This window comes from Hyperolius riggenbachi, chromosome 5 (assembly GCF_040937935.1).
Source record: "Hyperolius riggenbachi isolate aHypRig1 chromosome 5, aHypRig1.pri, whole genome shotgun sequence".
Taxonomy (NCBI): Eukaryota; Metazoa; Chordata; class Amphibia; order Anura; family Hyperoliidae; genus Hyperolius; species Hyperolius riggenbachi.
The window spans coordinates 219,440,205-219,461,641 of NC_090650.1; the positions used below are offsets into that span (position 1 = coordinate 219,440,205).

The 21,437-nt window shown below is 43.8% G+C and overlaps 1 protein-coding gene across 3 annotated transcripts in view; it reads right to left on the bottom strand.

Annotated features, from left to right (window-relative positions):
• The window catches only part of PTPN3 (protein tyrosine phosphatase non-receptor type 3), a 268,618-nt gene that overhangs the window by 60,468 nt on the left and 186,713 nt on the right, over positions 1–21,437 (bottom strand). For all 3 annotated transcript variants that reach the window (XM_068236673.1, XM_068236671.1, XM_068236672.1), the window contains one exon: positions 13,882–14,058. In XM_068236673.1, the coding sequence (XP_068092774.1) occupies positions 13,882–14,058 (177 nt within the window). The remainder of the gene's footprint in view (positions 1–13,881; positions 14,059–21,437) is intronic.

Sequence of the window (21,437 nt, forward strand, 5' to 3'; positions counted from 1 at the left end):
TTTAGCTATTTGCAATGTACCAATGAAAGCATTAATAGAGAAAGCTGAATATTTGGTGAGATCCCTATCTGATCACACACCATTAACCTTCCTGGCGGTAACCCCGCCTATCAGCGCCAGGCAGCGGCAAGGGGTGGATCGGGACTCCCTTAGACATCACGACGTCCATGACGTCGGTGACGTCATCCCGCCCCGTCGCCATGGTGACGGGGGAAGCCCTCCAGGAAATCCCGTTCTTTGAACGGGATTTCCTGATCGCCTATCGCCGGAGGCGATCGGCGGGGCTGGGGGGATGCCGCTGAGCAGCGACTATCATGTAGCGAGCCCTAGGCTCGCTACATGATTTAAAAAAATAAATAAATCAAAAAAACGGCTGCGCTGCCCCCTGGCGGTTTTTAATAGACCGCCAGGAGGGTTAAAAGTGGTAATTGCTAACTCTTTAAAAAACAAAAAAACATTGTTACCTTGGAAACTAAACCCCTATTGGCTATCCCTAATTAATACTCACTCTGATAGTATTCAGGAAATTAATGTTTTATTTTCCTTTAACAATGACCCTAATAATAAATTGTGGTCCTGGGATGCATTCAAGGCCTTTTTACGGGGTCTTTTCTCTTAAGAAATTAATAAAATTCGATCCAAAACAAAAAATTTGACACCTCTTTAGTTAATATTGTGGGAGATAAGGAAGCGGGGTATATTGCTGATCCTTCAGATGCTAACAAGGCGGCTTGGTTGCAAGCTCAAGAAAATCTTAACGAACATTTGTTATCTAAGGCCAATCACAAACGTTTTTTTCTCAAACAAGCATTTTTTGAGTAAGGTGACCAAACAGGCCACCTGCTATCTGTTATCACTAAAGCTCAAACTGCTTCACATTTTATTGGTGCTCTCTATACCCCTAAAGGAAATATAGTTTCTGACTCTGCTGGTATCCTGCCGAAAGTGCAAAGATTTTACACTGAACTGTATTCTTCTAGAATATCATAGTCCACAAGACCTTAAAAGTTATCTCTCCTCTATCCCCTTGTTGGGTTTGAGCGAGACGGATGCAGCCATGTTGGAGGCCGCTATTATGCTAGACGAGTTAGAAATTGCAGTGGCATCGTTTCCCAATAATAAAGCGCCAGGAAGTGACGGTTTGCCACTAGAAATATATAAAAGATACTCCGAACTACTACCTAGGCTATTGGAAGTGTTTAATGCATCATTTGAATCTAGATCACTGCCTACATCTATGACTGAGGCAGTGATTATTTTGATTCCCAAACCTGGTAAAGATACCCTTAAAGAGAACCAGAAACATCGGAAAAAAAGATTTTATACATACCTGGGGCTTCCTCCCGCCCCATAAGCCTGGATCGCTCCCACGCCGCCGTCCTCCACTGCCTCTGTCCGCCGGTACCGGGTCCCGTACTTTCGGCCAGTCGACGCAAGCGCAGTGCGTCATTGCCGGCGGACGCGGCCAATTGTACGCAAGAGCAGGGACTCCCTCCATATCCTTACGCATGCGCCTCCATACTACGCAGGCGCATGCATAAGGATATGGTGGGAGACCCTGCTCTTGCGTACAATTGGCCTCGTCCGCCGAAAGTGACGGGACCCGGTAGCGGCGATAGAGGCAGCAGAGGACGGCGGCATGGGAGCGATCCAGGCTTATGGGGCTGGAGGAAGCCCCAGGTATGTATAAAAGCTTTTTCATTTTTTTAATACTGTTAGTCTCTGGTTCCCTTAAAGGCAGAATCGTACAGACCTATTTCACTCTTAACATCAGATGTTAAGATTCTTGCAAAGGTCTTGGCAAATCGATTGGCTAAGGTAGTTACTACCGTAGTTAAATCAGATCAATCAGGTTTTATACCATCCAAATCTACTGCGATTAATATTAGGAGAGCCTTCTTAAACATGCAACTTCCTGCTGATAATAGTGGTGAAAGAGCTATGTTATCCCTTGATATTGCCAAGGCCTTTGATAGCTTTCAGTGGCAATACCTATATATGGTACTTGAAATAATAAAATTTGGGCCAAAATTCCGTAATTGGATACAAATCTTGTACAGTGACCCCAAGGCCTGTCTTCGAGTTAATGACTTAAATTCATCATTCTTTAGTCTAGGTAGGGGTACTAGGCAAGGTTGCCCACTCTCTCCACTCCTGTTTGCATTGGCTATAGAGCCCCTTGCTGATTTGGTAAGGAGTAATGATCAAATACATGGATTTAAGTTTGGGTCCCTGGAAGAAAAAATAGCATTATATGCTGATGACACTTTATTGTTTCTACAAGACACTGAAGACTCCCTCCTTGTTTCCCCTCAGTATCCAGATAGGTGTTCGCAAATTAATCTATATTTGCTATGTTCTAGTATATTTTGAATGGTCATCATTTCCAAATATTGATTTGCATACTCGGTGCTGCTGCATTATGTGTTATCCTACGAAACATTTGTTTTGTTTTATATTTGTCTTTTTGCTGCAATAAAGGATGATTTAAAAAAAAAATTTTTTGATAAAGCTTAGTGAATTGAGGCTAATCTACTTTTTTAATTAACAGAGAGCTGAAAAAAATATGTCCTAGGAGAAAATTTAGGAGAAAAAGTGAATTGTATATAGCCCAGTAAGACATTTACAAAGTGTGTGATCCATTTAAGTGCTCTGTGGGTATAAATGGTACTTTGCAACAAGATTGCTGCCTCTGAGGGAGCGGTCTTTGAGCTGTGAAACGTACGTTAGGTTGTAAAAGAAAAGAATGGATATATATCCTGGAGTATGAATTTGTATTTGATTGGATTGATTGGTTTATCTGGTCTCTTAAATAAACAATATAACATCGACTTAACCATTTACCGCCATCCTAACGTATTAAAACGTCATGCTTACCGCTATTAACAGCAACATGACGTTTTAATACGTCGCGCATTCCCACCGCTGCTACCGCCGTGTGTCCGCCGCTACCGCCGCCATTACCGTCGGGATCCCGTGCTGGGCGATTGGGGAAGAGGACTGAACAGTCCTCTACCCAATCGCAGTGCCTGGAGTGAATGGACGTGACCGCGAACAGCGGCTACGTCCATTCACATAAACAGGAAATGTAACAGTTTAATAAAGTGTGTAAAAAAAAAAAAAAAAAGTGAACACGTCCTATGAGTGTTCACCAGCGCCATCTTGTGGCCAAAAAGTATATTACACTTACAAAATACATACATTTTCAAGTATATACACATCATTAATAAAATTACACTTCCAACCCTCCCCCCCAAAAAAACACTTGTAAAAAAAAAAATCAGCTTAAAAAAAAAAAAAAATAGTTGCCTTAGGGACTCAGCTTTTTTTATTCTATATTTTATGGGGGAAAATTAATTTTAATTTATTACATAGGGGCTTGTAATTATGGCCAGAACAAACAGAAAAATAACCACTTATATTTCAAAATAATATACTGTCGCCATACATTGTGGTAGGGACATAATCTAAACGGTTTAATTATCGGGACCACTGGGCAAATAAAACGTGTTTGTTTTATCCACAGGAGAATGTTTAATTTTAAAACTATAAAGGCTGAACACTGAGAAATAATGATTTTTTTTCTTTTTTTTTCTGTTTTTCTCATTAAAATGCATTTAGAATAAAAAAATTCTTAGCAAAATGTACTATCCACAGAAAGCCTAATTGGTGGCGAAAAAAAACGAGGTATAGATCATTTTCTTGTGATAAGTAGTAATAAAGTTATTAGGGAATAAAAGGGAGGAGCGCTGACAACTGAAAATTGCTCTGGTCCGTTAGGATAAAAACCCTTGGGGGTGAACTGGTTAAACTTCAATTGTTTCTTTTATTGATATACCTCCAATTACCAGGATAATTGCCTTGTTCTGTGCTGAATATATTCAAATGTAAAATGTTTAGAGGACACCTGGAGTGACAGGGAATTAGAGGCTGCCAAGTTTATTTTACACCATGCACATTGCCTGGCTGTCTTTTTTCTGATCCTCTGGTGTGTGATTGAGACACTACTGATGCCAAAACGGATATCAGGGAACTGGTATTGTTTAAACGAAAATAAATATGGCAGCCTCAATACACATCTCACTTCACTTCTGCCTTTGTATTTTAACATACATACATACATACATACATACATACATACATACTGGGCTTGTTTCACTAACCGGCGCTAAGCCGGTTAGTGAGCCTTAATAGTTTGTGGGCGCAAACCAGGGCGCTAGGGGCTTAATTCACTAAGACAAATAGCGTGCCTTATTAGAGTTAAGGGGCCTTATTAGAGTTAGTGTGCCTTATCAGAATAGCATACGCTATTTTAATAAGGCTGACTAACTCTGATAAGGCCCCTTATCTCAGATAAGGCACACTAAGTGGCTTTTCACTCTGGCGCTAACACTTAGTGCCAGTTAGTTATACATACATACATACACAGTATATGTATAGTAGAGTAGTGTATAGTGGAAGAGTAGTTTTAGTAGTCAGTTGGAAAACTTTCAGTCTTCTATGATCCTGTACATAGTTATGTAAAGGCAAAACTGGAGCACAGCATCTAGGTTGCCACAGTGTCGCAATAACCTCAATTAATTTCCTTGTGTCAGTAACGTTATTATAAAACTAATCACATTAAAATAATATATTAAAAGTAGGTGAGAGTCAGAATGATGTTATGCCAGAGCTCCTTCTAGTGTTCATATTCTTCTCTAGTCTACTACAGCAAAGGATACAACAAATAAAGAGGATTTTCTTATATAATAGACATGAGCGTTGAAGTGATTCTTGTTCTATAGTAAAAGTAATATCTTCTAACCAAAACTTCAAGTCTATATTCTGCCATATGCACTACTGGTAGGAACAAGAGAGCAGTATGCCTACATCTTGCATCAAGAAAGCGTAAAAAGAAAGCTCCATTTTTGTTGAGGAAAGTGAAAACCAATTAGTGCAGCATGTGCACAGATGCCACGATGCTTCGCCAAAAGATCCAGACTTCCATATCATCTTGGCCAAGCGCATTGTTCCCCTCCTTACCCTGCCTGCTGGAAGCCACCCCATCATACACCGCATCATTGTCTTTCCACTATGCTCCATAGCAACAGAATGCGTTGCTAGCCAAGCAATACTAGATACAGCACTTGACCTGAACTGCCATCTGAGGGATTGAGTCCTCATCCCTGCAAGAGGCAGTAATTGTGTGTGTACACACCCCAAGTCATCTTGTTTTTATGTACCTATAAAACAGCTATTCCACTAGGTTTTTAGCAAAAAGAAGCAAATAAGAGAAGTAAAGATTAAAGGCAGTCACAGAAAATTTGCAACAAAGCCTTCTGCTCTGCACAGACAATAACTCTTGCAGAAAGGTGGGTATTTAAAGCACCCATGAACTGAAAAAAAGTAATATATACATATAAACACACACACACACACGTGTGTGTGTATTAGTACGCCGCTGGTGAGTTAAGTGCAGGGTGAGCTAAATGATGGCTCACCTTGCTACCGCTGAAATTTCAGGCGGTGGGTGGTGTTAAATACTATTCCCCTCCGGGTCGTAGCAACTTGGAGGGAGAAGTAATTTGAGGGCTGGCAATCGTTGACACCCTGAATCACCCATACGTAAGCAGGATGCTCCAGAGGCTTCCCCACTAGACAACACTGCAGCCGGCTGCGCCATCTTTTAGTTTGAGACAAAGCTTTCCTTCATGCTCATGAACTATTCTGTTCCCTGCACCAGATCCGGGACAAGGTCCTCCAGCACCCAAGGCTGAGACACCGAAGTGTGCCCCTCTATCCCTTCCACCCCAGATGTCACACACTGATTGCTATTAGACTAAGAGGTGCCCCAGGGCCCCCAACACCTTAACCCATTCGCGTTCCGTCGTTTTCACGTGAGAAATGTTCACCTTCCATTTATTAGCCTATAACTTTATTACTACTTATCACAATGAACTGATCTATATCTTGTTTTCTCCGCCACCAATTAGGCTTTCTTTGGGGGGTACATTTTGCTAAGAGCCACTTTACTGTAAATGCATTTTAACAGGAAGAATAAGAAAAAAATGGAAAAATTCATTATTTCTCAGTTTTCAGCCATTATAGTTTTAAAATAATACATGCCTCCATAATTAAAACTCACGTATTGTATTTGCCCATATGTCCCAGTAATTACACCGTTAAAATTATGTCCCTATCACAATGTATGGCGACAATATTTTATTTGGAAATAAAGGTGCATTTTTTCCATTTTGCATCTATCACTATTAACAAGTTTAACATAAAAAAATATAGAAATATTTCATCTTTACATTGATATTTAAAAAGTTTAGACCCTTAGGTAAATATTTACATGTTTTTTTTTTTTATTGTAATGTTTTTTTTTTTATAGTAAACATTTTATTTGGGTAGTTTTGGGAGGGTGGGAGGTAAACAATAGATTTATAATGTAAATTTGTGTTAATTTTTATTTTTTTTTACTTTCAGTTGTAGTATTACTTTTTGGCCACAAGATGGCGGCCATGAGTTTGTTTACATGACGTCACTCTAAGCGTAACACACGCTTAGAGTGACGCATCGGGGAGGGAACAGCCAGAAAAAGCACAGCTTCCGAGAGAAGCTGTCGCTTTTTCAGCGGGGGAGAGGAATCACTGATCGGGCACCATAGCCCGATACATTGATTCCGTAGCTACCGAATCCGTGGCCGGGAGTGCGCGTGCACGCGCGCGATCGGCCGCGGGAGCGTGCGGCAGCGCGCATGGTTCCTGGACGTAGTTTCTACGTCCAGGAACCAAAATAGGTTAATCTCATTATCTGACTTACAGTCACTACTTGCAGGCCCACACACCTTTTCTTATTTCTCTCTGCTTCAGTCAGAATAGAGGAATGATAGCTGAGTGAGTTGTGCACCCTTTCCTACACTGCGCCCTGAAGCTGGAGCCTCTCTTGCCTCTACATCGGTCCAACCCTGCCCTGCACTCTGACTACAGAGAAACATCCACTTTGGCTTCAACTCACAAGGAAAACTAAAATTACTGACTAGTGAGGTAAGTTAAAGAATTATTAACTAAATACTTCAAAAATGTAAATTCACAAAAATTAGAGCATGCTGAAAATCCAATTGCGAAATTCTGTATTTTACCTCCAGTCTGGAGTTGTTAGTAACTAACAAACAGCAATTTAGAAGGTTATAGAAGAAATGAAACAAAACAGAGAAAAGATGAAGGCTGATTAACCACTTCAGTAACAGCGGTCTCTGGCCCCTTATGCTGGGGAATACACGGGTCGATCCGGCGTCCGCGCGGATCGATTACCGCTCGTCTCCGCTGGCTGCCGCTTCCTTATCAGCGCTCGATTCCCTGCCATTGTCCGCAGGCGGGGATTGAGCGGGCGGGGGTCGAGCGGCTTGATCGAGCCAGCCGAATATTATCAGCTGGCCGGATCAGCTGGTCGATACACGGTACAGAAACGTACCGTGTATCCCCAGCATTAAGGACAAAAGAAACGGGTTAATAAAATCACGTCGCACGGACCTGCCGATCACGATGCTCTCCTGAGGTGGGCTAATTGAAATCTACGCCATGGCAGGGATAACAGGTCCCAAAGAGGTAGTGGATTTCAATTAGCATGGTCCGGAAGCAGTTAAACTATTGAAGAAAATTAATAATACAAAACATTTTGCTCATTTCACAATACTATTCCGTAGTAATTAATGATTAATAGGATAATGGTTTTGAGCTGATACAGATTTAATGCTAATTTTATACAGCTTGGACTTATACTTCAGTTGTCATTATGATAAAAAAAAATATTTTTCCATTTTCCCTGCACTGCAATAAGCCATCAAATACAGCACGAGCTAAATATCTTAGTGTAATGATCCGCTCAGCTGGCTGCACAGGCAGACAGCTGTTTGACCATTCCTTAAGTCTGTGGGATGCAGGTCTCTGGATAATAGACCTGTCTTTGCTTTGCAAGCTTCAGACCTGCTCTGCTGCTGAGGAATTTGCATATACTGATTATGCAAATTGCCTAGTCGCCTCCCTTGAAGGCTGGCAGCATAAATACCATGTGATCCCACAATCCTTTGCTGGTCATCATGGTTTGTTCCTGCTAAAACACTCCTGGAGTGTCAGCCTTGCTATTGTTTGCTAAAGATATCTTAGCGTATTCCTGGGGACTGCATTAGGCATCCCTCTAGTACAGTCAGGTTGTATTATTTTTATTGCCTGTTCTGTCTTCGGTTGTCCTTGCGATTGCACTGTCGCCAGCGGTTGGCGATGGTGAATCGTTTGGTCCAGAACCTGGATCGCACTTGCCCTAGCGTTAGCGGCAGTGGATCTCTCTAGTCTATGTCTTGGAGTTTTACCGTAGCGGCGGTTGCTATTGGTTACTCCTTCTGTCTGTTTTGTCATGTGGATCGCACTCGCTCTGGCGGAAAGAGCAGTGGATCCTGCTAAGCTCTGTTTCTGTACTTGGATCACACTTGCTCTGGTGGAAAAGAGCAGTGGATCCTGCTAGCTCTGTTTCTGTATTTGGATCACACTTGCTGTGGTGGAAAAGAGCAGTGGATCCTGCTAGCTCTGTTTCTCTGCTTGGATCACACTTGCTCTGGTGGAAAAGAGCAGTGGATCCTGCTAATTCTGTTTCCCGACTTGGTTCACACTCGCTCTGGCGGAAAGAGCAGTGGATCCTTCCTGTCCTATCCCTGAACCCGGATCGCACTCGCACTGGCGGAAGAGCGGTGGATCTTATCTGACCTATTCCTGTTTTCCGTTCGTCTATCTGTCTGGAGCAAACGCTTGCGGTTGTCTGCGGTAAGGCAGCCGTTTAGCAAGCGTTCCTGTTGTTTGTCCATTTGTGTTAATTCGTTAGTCAGGGTGGCGTGCTTGTCTCTGTTGCGCTTAACTTGCGAAGACCGCGCCGTAAACGCGCTTGTCGCTGTTGCGCCTAACGCGCGGTGACCGCGTTTAGGTATTGCGTTTGTTATTTTCGTTGACATTCTCATTGTATGATATGCTGTGCCTTTCTCTCTGCTCCTGTGTTTAACCTTTGCTCTGTCTTGTGTCACTATTGGCAATCGCCACTCTTGCGATTGCGTTCCTACTTTGTTTCTGCTGTTGTGTGTTCACCGTCGCTGGTTGGCGACTAGATTGGTGGACATACATACATTCCTTCTCTGTGCTTATTCAGTCTTGTGTCGCTGTTAGCAATCGCCATCTCTTATGATTGCTTTCCCACCTGGTCTTCACGGTTGTGTGTTCATCGTCGCTCTGGCGACTAGATTGGTGGACGCACATACACCCTGTCTCTGTGCTCTCTCTCTTTAAGGGCTATCTTGCCCTGCATTGCTTCACCTCGTACATACACCCTATCTCTGTGCTCTCTCTCTTTAAGGGCTATCTTGCCCTGCATTGCTTCCCCTCGTACAATTCCTATCTGTCATCTGTGGCTGTGCAGAGGATCTGTTCCTCTGCACTCCACAGCTCCATCTGCCGGCTGGAATTCCCCTCTACAGGTGCATAGCGCCATTGCTGGGTTCTCTCAGATTATACGCTTGTGGAGGATTTCCGCAGTGTCAGCGCGCATCCTGTGCGCTGACCACGGGAATAACTCCACAATCGTTACCCTTAGTGAATTGTCATGCAGTGTTTCAGTAAATTACAAGACTATAGCTATCATTCATAAAACATTTCCACATGCGGAAATGCTTAAAACAGCTGACTTTACCGACCACTTAGCAAAGTCAGCATTCATAAAGCCTCGTTCCGCATGGAAAAATGACACTACCGAGCAGAGTGATAAATCACCGCCTTGTGCGGTGATTATCGGTACAAATGTATCAAAATGTTCATTCATAAAGATCACCGCAAGCGGTGTGAGGTCGGGAAGTACCGCTCCCTCTGATGTGGCGATACCAATGTAAAGGAATGGAGACACACAGACCTCCCAGGCAGCTGCAGCAGAGCGGAACACGGAGAAATGTATCAACTCGGCAGCTTCCGTGTCTCCGCAAGCCTACCGCCTGCCTACCGCCAGCTTAGCTCGGGGAATCTCCGCACTGCTTCCGCACATGGATACTTTTTTATGAATGCCCACCCAGAAGTCTAAAAATCCGCCAGCTGTGTTTTCCGCACTGATTCTCTTTACCGACAGTCTGTTCATGAATGATAGCCTATGTATGAAAATGTTAGCGAATTTGCAAAAGAGTCTGAAATACAGCGGAGGTAAATACTGCCAAGAATTCCAAGAGAGGTCCACACACCATACACTTCAAGGAAGTGCGTTTATTGATCCATCACCAAAACGCAACCGGCCGTATAGCCAATGATCGTTTCATTGATGGGTAGGGTCCTTTTTGTCAAGGCACAGTACAAAGGGGACCCAGGACTGTAGTGTGCCTTGACAAAGAGTACACCCCAAAACGATTGTTGGAGATATGGTCAATTGTGTATTGGTGATGGAGCAATACATGCAGTTTCCTTGTGTATGGTGTGTGGATCTTCCTTGGAATTCTTGGACATACTATTTCCACATGGTCCAGCACCCACCGATTCAGTGAACGTTGGTGTCTGTTTTGTCATGTGGATCGCACTCGCTCTGGCGGAAAGAGCAGTGGATCCTGCTAAGCTCTGTTTCTGTACTTGGATCACACTTGCTCTGGTGGAAAAGAGCAGTGGATCCTGCTAGCTCTGTTTCTGTATTTGGATCACACTTGCTGTGGTGGAAAAGAGCAGTGGATCCTGCTAGCTATGTTTCTCTGCTTGGATCACACTTGCTCTGGTGGAAAAGAGCAGTGGATCCTGCTAATTCTGTTTCCTGACTTGGTTCACACTCGCTCTGGCGGAAAGAGCAGTGGATCCTTCCTGTCCTATCCCTGAACCCGGATCGCACTCGCACTGGCGGAAGAGCGGTGGATCTTATCTGACCTATTCCTGTTTTCCGTTCGTCTGTCTGTCTGGAGCAAACGCTTGCGGTTGTCTGCGGTAAGGCAGCCGTTTAGCAAGCGTTCCTGTTGTTTGTCCATTTTGTGTTAATTCGTTAGTCAGGGTGGCGTGCTTGTCTCTGTTGCGCTTAACGTGCGGAGACCGCGCCGTAAACACGCTTGTCGCTGTTGCGCCTAACGCACGGTGACCGCGTTTAGGTATTGCGTTTGTTATTTTCGTTGACATTCTCATTGTATGATATGCTGTGCCTTTCTCTCTGCTCCTGTGTTTAACCTTTGCTCTGTCTTGTGTCACTATTGGCAATCGCCACTCTTGCGATTGCGTTCCTACTTTGTTTCTGCTGTTGTGTGTTCACTGTCGCTGGTTGGCGACTAGATTGGTGGACATACATACATTCCTTCTCTGTGCTTATTCAGTCTTGTGTTGCTGTTAGCAATAGCCATCTCTTGCGATTGCTTTCCCACCTGGTCTTCACGGTTGTGTGTTCATCGTCGCTCTGGCGACTAGATTGGTGGATGCACATACTCTCTCTGTGTCTCTGTGCTCTCTCTCTTTAAGGGCTATCTTGCCCTGCATTGCTTCCCCTCTCTGTGCTCTCTCTCTTTAAGGGCTATCTTGCCCTGCATTGCTTCCCCTCGTACAATTCCTATCTGGCATCTGTGGCTGTGCAGAGGATCTGTTCCTCTGCACTCCACAGCTCCATCTGCCGGCAGGAATTCCCTTCTACAGGTGCATAGCGCCATTGCTGGGTTCTCTCAGATTATACGCTTGTGGAGGATTTCCGCAGTGTCAGCGCGCATCCTGTGCGCTGACCACGGGAATAACTCCACAATCGTTACCCTTAGTGAATTGTCATGCAGTGTTTCAGTAAATTACAAGACTATGTATGAAAATGTTAGCGAATTTGCAAAAGAGTCTGAAATACAGCTTGAGGTAAATACTGCCAGGAATTCCAAGAGAGGTCCACACACCATACACTTCAAGGAAGTGCGTTTATTGATCCGTCACCAAAACGCAACCGGCCGTATAGCCAATGATCGTTTCATTGATGGGTAGGGTCCTTTTTGTAAAGGCACAGTACAAAGGGGACCCAGGTCTGTACTGTGCCTTGACAAAGAGTACACCCCAAAACGATTGTTGGAGATACGGTCAATTGTGTATTGGTGATGGAGCAATACATGCAGTTTCCTTGTGTATGGTGTGTTGATCTTCCTTGGAATTCTTGGACATACTATTTCCACATGGTCCAGCACCCACCGATTCAGTGAACGTTGGTGTGTGATCTTATGGACTAAAATGAGGTAAATAACTGAACATTACATTTTGACTAAACATGTCTTAGGCCCTGTTTACAGTGGTCAGTTGTGAAGAATAATTGTACGTGCCAACTTACTGCTCATACAATTCTATGGGCTTGTTCACAGAAACTAATCACGTTATTTTAACTCGCTGCATGCAGGCTTTGCTTTAAAGTCTGTGTCCAGTCTCTATTGAAGTTCACATACATTTTAACATATGCGTTATGCAACTGACCACTGTGAACCTAGCCTCTGTGATTTGAAGCATTAAGAGCCCTTATTCCCAAATCTTACAGTGAGAAAAAGAAGAAATATTAACATAGCCTAGTTGTACATATGCTTATTTCATCACGGTACATGTCACTTCAGGAAACCTTTGAAGAGAAATGTCAATTTTGTTATAAAAATGCAATAAAACAGGACAGCCCAGTTCTCTTGCAATTTAGCTTAAATTGCACTTTTGCCAACATGGCAATGCTGTCTTGAATACTGTTACTACCAGTCCAGAACTTCCACCTCACTTCAGGAGTAAGTTGCACGCAGTAGGAAGCACCACTTGCATTTCAACACCTAGGGCTTGATTCACTAAGACAAATAGCACACATTATCAAAGTTAACATGCCTTATCAAAGTTAACATGCCTTACCAGAGTAGCATAGCGAACTTATGCCTGCTAAATGGCAATGACGAGAGCTCCACTCGTCCTGCCCTGAGCCCCTGCGGGTTCGTATCGCTTGCTAAGCTACTCTGATAAGGCGTGTTAACTTTAATAAGGCATGCTATTTGTCTTAGTGAATCAAGCCCCTAGACTATCCATCAAGTGGTAGCAAGCTTAAAAACTTTTGATAGTCTGCTAAGTACTGTTGGAAACACTGAAATGACAGCAGTTTACATAAACCATATTTTACAGACCACAAGACAAACTTTTTCTCCCCCAAAAGTGGGAGAAAATGGTCCGAATATAACATTTTCCGCCTGGCACCAAATACATTTCTGGGCACTGTGTTGGTTCGTGTCATCCATCTGCCCCTGTCCTGATTCCCCTTCTGCCCCCTGTCCTCAGTCCTGTGTCCCCTTTCTCAATTCCCCATGTCATCTGTCCCCTCCTCTATCGGTATCTCTGGGTCACCCTATAGCATTGGTGGGCAGTGTGCAAACTGTGGCTTACTGCTGGACACCACATTGCGGAGATGTGAAGTGAAGCTGTAATTCTCCCTAGGAAAGCTGCAGGATGGTCTGTGCTCGCAGCCGAAGTCTCTCTCTCTTCCCTTCCGCATACGTCACTAATGCGGAAGTGAAGAGAGAGAGGCTTCGGCTGAGAGCATGGGCCACCCAGCAGCTTTCCTATGGAGGATTACCGCTTCACTTCTCTGCACTGTGGCATCCAGCGGTAAGCCACAGCTTGCACAATGTGCCCAAATGCCATATGGTGACCTAGAGAGACAGATAGAGGACGGGACAGAGGACTCTCCTGTAACCAAGCTAAAAGCATGCATAATCCTTGGAATGTCTAGAGCAAAAAAATGAGATTGTTTTCTTTACTCAGCAAAGGTGGACTTCTACTTTCCTGGGTGGACATCTTAACTGATAAGCCTTGGGCAAGAAACTGACACAGCTTTGCAGATCTAGTCACAGACACCATAACATTCACAAACCTGCTTCGTGGACTACAGTTCTGAAAAAACTCTGAATCGCTGTCCTTTGATGTTGGAGAGCCTTTGTATGTGTAAAACACGTCTTCTGTCTCAGTCACATAGGTCATCTCATTGGCTAGGTTGTCAGCAGAAGAATGCTGTGGCTTTCGAATGACATGACGTAACCTAGGGCTCCGCCTGGGGAAAGGATAAAAAATCTCACAATTAATAAAATTTACTGGCAGCTATCATGACATCACATATATTTATACATTTAACTTAGGAAGGCATATTAAGTGGGCTACACATCATTTTAATAGTAATTCTTGCTTGAAGGAAATCACAATGAGCAACTCCACGCAACTGGCTATGTAATATTTTTACGACACTATTCCTGTTCTATGCATTATTATCAACAGCCAAGATCCCTTTAGCCTCCTTATTACATTTTAAAGGTATTAGCCATCAATAATAAAAATAAGGTTTAAATGAAAACCATTTTAGAAAATTGTTCAATTTCAGGCAGCCCTGTTCACTATGCTAGGTACACACAATGTAATTTTCAGACAGATTTACTGCCAGATCGATTATTTCAAACATGTCCGATCTGATTTCAAGCGATTTTCCACTGATGTAAGCGGAAGATGGATTGGAAAATCGATCAATCGGAAATCAAATTGGACATGTTGGAAATAATCCATCTAATGGCCCATACTCATGGGCAACTTTTTGGCCTGTCGCCAGTACACGTGAGCGTGTGCGCGACAGGCCGGCGACAGCTCCTTGCCAGGTTCCTCCGCGTACACACGCGGAAGAGGGACCAGTGGTGCGACGGAAGCTGTCACCGACGTTCCTCCTAACTCCCGCCGGAAGCTCCGTATTCCTTTATGTATGTTGCTGTCGCTAGTCCGCGTACTCATGCGGACTAGCGACAGTTGCGGCGGAGTTGCGGCGGTTCAATCGCCTGGCGACACCAGCGACGGGCGACAGTTCGGGGTGCGCGCCCGTGCAACGCCGCATACTCACGGGCGATCTGTCGCCGCAACACGCGCGCACCGCGTGTTGCGGCGACAATTGTAGCCCATGAGTATGGGCCATAACAGTAAATCTATCAGAAAACTGCATCGGGTGTACCTAGCATTAGACATTCCTTCCTTTCACTGTTCGGTCTATCTGAGTCTCTGTGAAGCTGACAGCACTGCCTGCTTGATCTTGCTATGCTGTAGTGTAAACAAACTCCTGACACAGAAGCAGCTGAGGCAAGGGTAACCCTTCATTTTATTTTATGTAGATTAGTGTTGTGGATGGCTATTATGCAGGTCTTCATGTCTGTTCTTATGAATGGAACTATGTTACCCACAGACAGACATAGGGAAGTGCAGAATTGAAGTCATTATTCGGCAGACAAGAATGTACACTTCAGAGTATTTTAAGTGTAAAACAGAATACAGAGTGATTATTTAGTTTAGTGAGTGAGGGCCCATTTTCACTAAGAAATGCGATCACAGTCTTTTTGTCTTCAATTTTCCCCTACCGTGAATTTTCCACTGCCGTGATACTGCCATGATCTATTAGGTGCATGGCTCGATTGGGGTGCATTTGCAATTTATAACTTATAAGGGAAATAATCATGGAGCGAAAATAATTTGAACTTCCAAATTGAAGGAAAATTGCATAGCAGCGCGATTGCTATGCAATTTTCCTGGTCTTCTATACTTTGTGATGAGTGCATATGAAAGTAAGTGCAGAAGGATGTCGATTTTGCTTTTGTAAAAAACTTTGTACACTAGTGGAAAAAGAGCACCACAATTTACATCTTAACCAAGGTGTTGTGGCAATCTGCAAAACACAAGTTGAAATGCAGCAAGTGGAAAAGGGCCCTGAATATGCCTATGTCTTTAAAAAGCCAGGCATACATCCAGTTTACAGGACCATATAATCCAATAATGAAAAAAAAAAATATCTTATGTAGAATGCAACAGAGTGCAATCCCGAGGATATCGCACAAATCGATATAGATGATTAAAAAGAAACTGCACTATTATCACATATGTGGCTATATCACCCATCTCCAATAAACGTTTTGCAAATTCTCTAGCAAAAATTTTCAAGGGGTTCTGTTAGGCTCTGTTCACATCTAAAATCCCAATCCCTGATGCCAGTGTTTTGCATTTTTGTGAGTGATTTTTTTTTTTGCGCTTCCCTGCACGCTACGTTTTTTTGTAAAGCGCTTATCTTAGTGCTTTTGCAGAGCAATTTGTTTTTTCACTTGCTGACGCAAGTCAGGAAGGGAACTCTTTGACCCGGAAAAGAATAAACACAAAGGAAATTGCTATACAAAGTGCTTTTTCAAGCGCTTTGCGATTTCCCTGTACCTTCCATTGAGGCAAATCACCCCAAAAATGGTACAGGCAGCACTTTGGTGAGCGGATCAGAATTAAACCGCTCAGCTGTGAACACTCTCATAGGGAATCATTGCACAAGTGCTTTTAGGCGTTTAAAAAAGGCAAACACGCCCTAGGTGTGAACAAGTCTTTACCAAGATCAGAACTCAAAACTACCGAAGCAACAGTAGAGGGTTTATAACAACCAATCAAGTTTCAGCTGCAGAAAAAGCAAGAACTCTGACTGGTTACTTAAGACTCTCCTCCGCACTAGTCTTTTTGCAGTACTTTAATATCTCCAATACCTGGCCTGGCCTCGGTGTTTAACTGCCTTGCTCAAAGGCACCCAAAACCATGCCAAGGACAATTTGGTTTTACTAAATCAGAACTTATTTGTAACTACTACTACTACTACTACTATGTCCCTGTGAATGCCAGGCATACATCTGCTGGGTAAGAGCATACTGATTCTACAGAGCTTGTTTCGGGCTGCTTGGCCTTCATTGGTGTAAAAGAATTGATATAAAACAAGAAGTCTTTAAATTGGATTATAAACCTATATAAAATAAATAATCTGTGAATGGTTCTGAATACATGGCACATACTTGAGGAATAATTGTGCTTATTCATTTACTGACCTGTAGTGATACACTGTAGGCATAACTTCTTGATCATGTGAAGCTAAATGCATGCAAATCTATATATATAATAGGCTAAGTGCCTCAACCTTCAAGCAAGAAGAAGAAGAAGAAGTAGCACCCTGCCCCCAGGGCCGGTCCAAGCAAGAAGAAGGGGCCGGTCCAAGCAAGAAAAATAAGTAGCGCCCTGCCCCCAGGGGCGAGTCCTACACTCTCCGCCGAGCTGAAGGGGTAGCGGGCAGGAAGGGGGTATTGGGCACAGTGTCGGGGAGGGGGGTCGGACCCCCCCTCCCTCACCTGGGTCCCCCATCTGCACTCCCCCTCTAGCTTCAGTTCAGCAGCAGCCGCCGCTATTAGTAAGAGGCAGTGGGTGGGGATGACTCACCGCTTCCGCATTCCAGCATGCGTTCCACTGTCGTCACTTCCTGCAATGCCGTCAACTTACAATACAGTGGGTGGCATTGCAGGAAGTGATGACAGTGGAACGCACGCTGGAGCGCGGAAGAGGTGGGTCATCCCTGCCCGCTGCCTCTTACTAATAGCGGCGGCGGCTGCTGCTGAGCTTAAGCTGGAGGGGGAGCGCAGATGGGGGACCCAGGTGAGGGAGGGGGGGTCCGACCCCCCTCCCCGCTGCTGTGCCCAATACCCCCTTCCTGCCCGCTACCCTCTTATGCGGTGTATGCTACGCCGCGGGTCCGCTAGTATCTCCTATTTTAGAAAGCAAATCTATACTTGGTCTCTCGATAGTTGTTTATCAGAGTTTTTTATATACTTGGCGCCTCCTCCAGTGTTTTTTTCTTGTACTTGGCATAGCTTTTTTAGTAGGAATCTTTTTGGTTTCTTTTGCCTCGCTATTAATTTGGACAGCTATGGCTTAAATGAGTACTCCAACACCCTTTAGTTGCCTCAGAAGCTTATATTTTAGTCTCTTTGATAAACACGAGAGAACAAAGTTACATTTAAGCATAATAACCACTCATATTTCTAAAACGATATCAATTTAAAGTAACTCCATAATAAACAATTCAAGTCTTTAAATTAGCAGTAAGAACCTTTAATTATTTCACACCATAGGTTACAGCCTAAGCCCTGTGTAATTAAAAAAACAAAAAACCTGGTGCTAGGCTGTCAGTTTAAGCTGTGCACTTTTCCATTGACTCAGCACAGCATTTGACTGTGCTTCTACTGTATAACAAAACACAGAGTAAATTTCACATACTGCGTACAGTAGAGTCTCGGTTAGACGTGCATGGCCCTTGCAGCGGGGAAGCATACCATGTGCAAGGGGCCTGAGGGCCATGTTTCCATTATGAATGTGTAATGTAATATGCAGGATAACCTATGGATTAATCGAATTCAATTTCTAAAATATATGATGGTACTTTTGTGCATTCACATAACCTGTTATATTGTACAAGCTGTGTGCACTGAGACAATTATGCTGCAGGTTTGTTTTAAAAGGAAACAAGAGGACGCTTGGAGTAGGGATATATAGTTTTCACCCGCTGCTGGCCTGTGCTATGGGGTACCCACTTACCCCAAAACTGGTGTACCCACTTACCCCGCTGCGCCAATGTTAGAAATGGAATGTTTCCTGTTAAGATTAATGTATTTTCTGGCCATCTCTGGCCAAATGTAGCAAAAGTTAGTTAATTTAATGAAATGAAGCCGGCGGCAATGTAACGGATGAAGCCGCCGGCTTCCGTTCTCTCTCCTCCCCCGCCTCCTCTCCTCCCCAATACTGGCAGCCGGGGGGGACATGCGTGTCCCCCCAGAGTTGTTCGTAGCGGCAGGCAATCCTGCTGTTCGTTTCTGCAGAGCAGGTGCTGGCAGAAGCAATGTCTGTAGTCTCCCCGCTCTGCTTCCCTGCAGCCACGAACGACTCTCGGGGACACGCACTGCTCATAAGAGAGAGAGAGAGAGAGGCAGGGGGGAGGAGAGAGCTGAAGCCGGTGGCTTCATCCGTTACATTGCCGCTGGCTTCATTTAATTACATTAACTAACATTTGCTACATTTGGCCAGAGACGGCCAGAAAATACATTAATCTTAACAGGAAACATTCCATTTCTAACATTGGCCGCAGCGCAGCGGCCACTTCGCACATTAACCGGCCAGAACCCGAAGTGGCCGGCCAGAACGTGAAGTGGCCACACTTCGGGTTCTGGCCGTAACATATATAAAAACCAGATCTCATATGTCCAAGTCCTGCAAAAATCACCAAGAAACTCTGTGCGTCTGTATACTTCTGCGTAAAATAATGCGCATTTGATGTAATGGACTCTATCTGAATACCAAGCAGTCCTCCGTGATTGGTGTCACATAAATGTATATAACTGTCACTATATACTCACGCTCCCTTGGAGCCGTTTGGTAAGAGGTGTCCTTATGTCCTTTATGAGTCGGAGCTCCGGCCTGCAGCTCTATGACTCTCTGTGCCTCCCGATCGCCGCTCTGTGCTCCAGTGCTTACGGCGAATACTTCCTGGTCTCGACGGTTCACATCCGGTGACGTCACGCTCCTCTGCCGATCGTAGTGGACTGGATAGTGCTGTTTGTAGGTGAAAGCAGGCATAGTTCCAGTAAACTTGTTGGTCAGAGGGAATGCTTAACCTCGGGCTGACGCGTTTCAGCGGGTTTGGCCGCCTTTCTTAAAGCCTGTTAAAAAGTGCACCGCCATCTTTGCTGGGAATATATAGTAAGCTGTGTACACTCCTCCTTTGTGGATTTCCTCCACTGGGTCCTAAAAGGAGTCACAACAATTCTCATGCATTGGTTATTCGTTTCCCATATATTTGTATGGACTTGATGTGGTTGATGGGATGATCATTCTTGTTACTTCTGTGACCTATCTGATCTTTGCGTTTATTTATATTTCAGGTTATGACTATTAAATATATATAAGTGAGATGAAGAGTATATGTAAGAAATTAAAAAAGTATATGTAAAAAAACCTGTATATATATATATGAAAATATATACATTATATTATATATGATAAAAAATATATGTGAAAAAAATCAAAAGAGAGAGCGTCCCCGCACAATGGATGGTCTAACACACTGGATGGCGCATACATTAATTCATAAATATCCAAATAGTTCAAACTCCGCGTTGAGGCCTTTTGGTGCCATGGTCTCAAAAGAAAATATCCAAAAGCCCTCCCTACTGGACATGCGGGCAATATAGTCTCCCCCCCACCCTGGGGTCTCTCTTCACTCTTTCAAGTCCGATGAATTTTGTTTTGAATATGCTACAGGTGTGTTTCTGCTTGTAATGTTTTAATAGGGGGTGACCTGCCCAGCCTTTCTTGATGTTTTTGAAATGTTCTCCAATCCTATCTTTCAGCAATCTTTTTGTTCTTCCTACATACTTTTTGCCACATGGGCAGATGATGCAGTATATCACCCCCTTTGTGACACAGGTAATTAGGTCCCCAATTGTCATTGATGTAGTGCCCCCACTGATGTGTTTAATTTTGTTCTAACTCCTTGTATTGTGGCAGTTAGTGCATCTACCACACCGTACAAAGCCCTCCCCAAGTCTTTTGGTCTTATCTCCTTCCACTTTTGCTGTGGCTACCTTCAAACCCACTGTTCCCGATTTCCTGAAGGTAAAAGTTGGTTCCGCCGGGATAATTGTGCTTAATATTTTATCTTTCTTGAAGACATCCCAGTGTTTATTATATTCTGTATTTTTTTTATGAGGAGTCTGATACTTCAGATTTATTCTCAGTGCATGTTCCTCAGTTGGTGCTTTTTGTGTTTTCTTCAGCAACTCACCCCTCTCTTTCTTCCTCAACTCCTCCTTTGCTTTTTCCACTATGTTTTCCGGGTAGCCTTTTTCCAGGAATTTCTCAGTCAGTCTGGTTGCTTCTTGTTCATATTGGGCCCCCTCTGTACAGTTCCTTCTAATTCTTGTTGACTCATTTGACCTTTGGGGATGTTATTTATCCATGGTGGGAAATTACAACTTGTAGCTAGTATGTACCCATTCACATCAGTTGGTTTTGTGTATGTTCATCAATCACCAATAAATCTTTTCCAGAAGACCACGCTCCCGCCGGGACCCCCCACCTCAAATATGTGGGTGGATTCCCAATATGCCATAAAGAGATTAGCATATCCTGGCACGAACCTGGTCCCCATCACTGTCCCACTCACCTGGAGGAAGTTCTCACCTTGATACACAAAATTATTATGGGTCAGGATGAATTAAATTGAATCCAGCAGGAACTTCTTCTGGCCCACCTTCAATGAGTCATCGAGTTCTAGTAATGTAACATTCAGAGTTGCGAGGATGAGGTCTTCTTCCCATCTCATGTCTCCCAGAATATTCAGAACATGTTGGGTATCTTCCAAGAAAGCTGGAGTATTACGTACATACTTCTGGAGAAATGTATCCACATACCTTGATAGGTTTGAGGTACTTGACCCTATCCCCGAAATTATCGGCCTCCCTGGTGTATTTTCGAGGTCCTTGTGTATCTTTGGGAGGTGGTAGAACATTGGTGTCCTTGGGTGGCTTATTGTGACAATCCAGCCCCCGTGATCCCGTC